At 49.8% G+C, this 1,931-nt stretch overlaps 1 protein-coding gene across 1 annotated transcript in view; it reads right to left on the bottom strand.

The window, feature by feature from the left end:
- Window positions 1-616: 616 nt before the first annotated feature.
- Window positions 617-1,931, bottom strand: part of prkci (protein kinase C, iota) — a 34,176-nt gene continuing 32,861 nt past the window's right edge. Inside the window, exons 17-18 of the mRNA XM_084458001.1 lie at window positions 1,323-1,438; window positions 617-731 (exon numbers count right to left, since the gene is read on the bottom strand). Of these exons, the coding sequence (XP_084314127.1) occupies window positions 644-731; window positions 1,323-1,438 (204 nt within the window). The 3' untranslated portion in view covers window positions 617-643. The remainder of the gene's footprint in view (window positions 732-1,322; window positions 1,439-1,931) is intronic.

Below are 1,931 nucleotides of genomic sequence, written 5' to 3'. Positions count from 1 at the left end.
TAGTATCTGAATATGTACAAATAAAATATGCATCAGAACGCCAGCAGAGGAGAGAGGAAGTCTGGCCTAGACCCCCTCCCTCCTCCCTCCTCCCCTCGTCCAGTAACCTTAGCAACAACGCTGTAACCACAGTGTCGGCTGAGTTGTGTCCAGTAACCTTAGCAACAACGCTGTAACCTCATTGGTGGCTGAGATGACTCTGCTCCAATGACCACATCTGGAACCTGTGCGGATTTGACTTGATACAAAAATACCTCAGCGGGGAGGTGGGCTTAGTGGTTCTAAACGGCCGAGGGGGAGACTGGTTTGGCAAATTAGCGTCACTTAATGGCCGACTGTCTCTCCAGCAGGAGGAGGAGGATGATGATGATGGTGTCGTTCGGTGAGTGGTCTCGTATCCATGGAGACGTCTAGGGGACGGCTGAAGGACCCTCACACACACTCCTCACACACACCCCTCACACACTCCTCACACACACTCCTCACACACACTCCTCACACACACCCCTCACACACTCCTCACACACTCCTCACACACTCCTCACACACACCTCACACACACTCCTCACACACACCCCTCACACACACTCCTCACACACACCCCTCACACACACCCCTCACACACACTCCTCACACACACCCCTCACACACACTCCTCTGCAGACATCAGAAGCGGGTTGATGTACTCAAACCCCTCGAACTCTGATTGGTCGATCTTCTTCACTGCGTCGCTGGAAGGAGAGCAGAAGAAAAACCCACGTCAGAAAAGTCATGAAGACAGAACATCACCTACCAATCACAACACTATCACCTAGCATCACAGAACATGACCTACCAATCACAACACCACACCTAGCATCACAGAACATCACCTACCAGATCACAACACCATCACCTAACATCACAGACACATCTACGGGAATCACAACATCACCTAACATCACAGACACGTCTACGAGCATCACAACATCACCTAACATCACAGACACATCTACGAGCATCACAACATCACCTAACATCACAGACACATCTACGAGCATCACAACAACATCACCTAGCATCACAGACACATCTACGAGCATCACAACATCACCTAACATCACAGAACATCATCTACCAAATCACAACACCATCACCTAGCATCACAGACACATCTACGAGCATCACAACATCACCTAACATCACAGACACATCTACGAGCATCACAAGAACATCACCTAACATCACAGACACATCTACGGGAATCACAACATCACCTAACATCACAGACACATCTACGAGCATCGTCCAGCAGCTGATCTGGGGTCTGCTCCGCCACTCACTCATCGTCAGGTGTGAGCTGAATGGGCTCGTTGGTGAACTGGGCGTCGAAGTTGTCCAGTCCGAACTCCCCGGAGATGTTGGGCTTGAACGGGGGAACCACCTGCTTCTGCTCCATCTGAAACACAGCAGAGGGTCAGACTGAACACTGACCACTACTGAACACACACCCACAACTGAACACACACCCACGGAGCCGTGACCCCGTGTTCCTACAAGACGCCACCACAGGCCTCCGAGAAGACGTTCAGCTGTAACAGTGAAAGACGTTCAGCTGTAATAGTGAAAGACGTTCAGCTGTAATAGTGAAAGACGTTCAGCTGTAATAGTGAAAGACGTTCAGCTGTAATAGTGAAAGACGTTCAGCTGTAATAGTGAAAGAGGTTCAGCTGTAATAGTGAAAGACGTTCAGCTGTAATAGTGAAAGACGTTCAGCTGTAATAGTGAAAGACGTTCAGCTGTAATAGTGAAAGACGTTCAGCTGTAATAGTGAAAGACGTTCAGCTGTAATAGTGAAAGACGTTCAGCTGTAATAGTGAAAGGCGTTCAGCTGTCTCAGCTCCGCCCCCTCCTCTCCCAGAGCTGCAGAACAGATGGCGGAGGCGGAGCAG

Source organism: Borostomias antarcticus (genome assembly GCF_949987555.1).
Source record: "Borostomias antarcticus genome assembly, chromosome: 24".
In the NCBI taxonomy this organism is placed as follows: Eukaryota; Metazoa; Chordata; class Actinopteri; order Stomiiformes; family Stomiidae; genus Borostomias; species Borostomias antarcticus.
The sequence above is the reverse complement of the archived record's forward strand: the minus strand, read 5'-3'. Positions and strand labels throughout refer to the sequence as shown.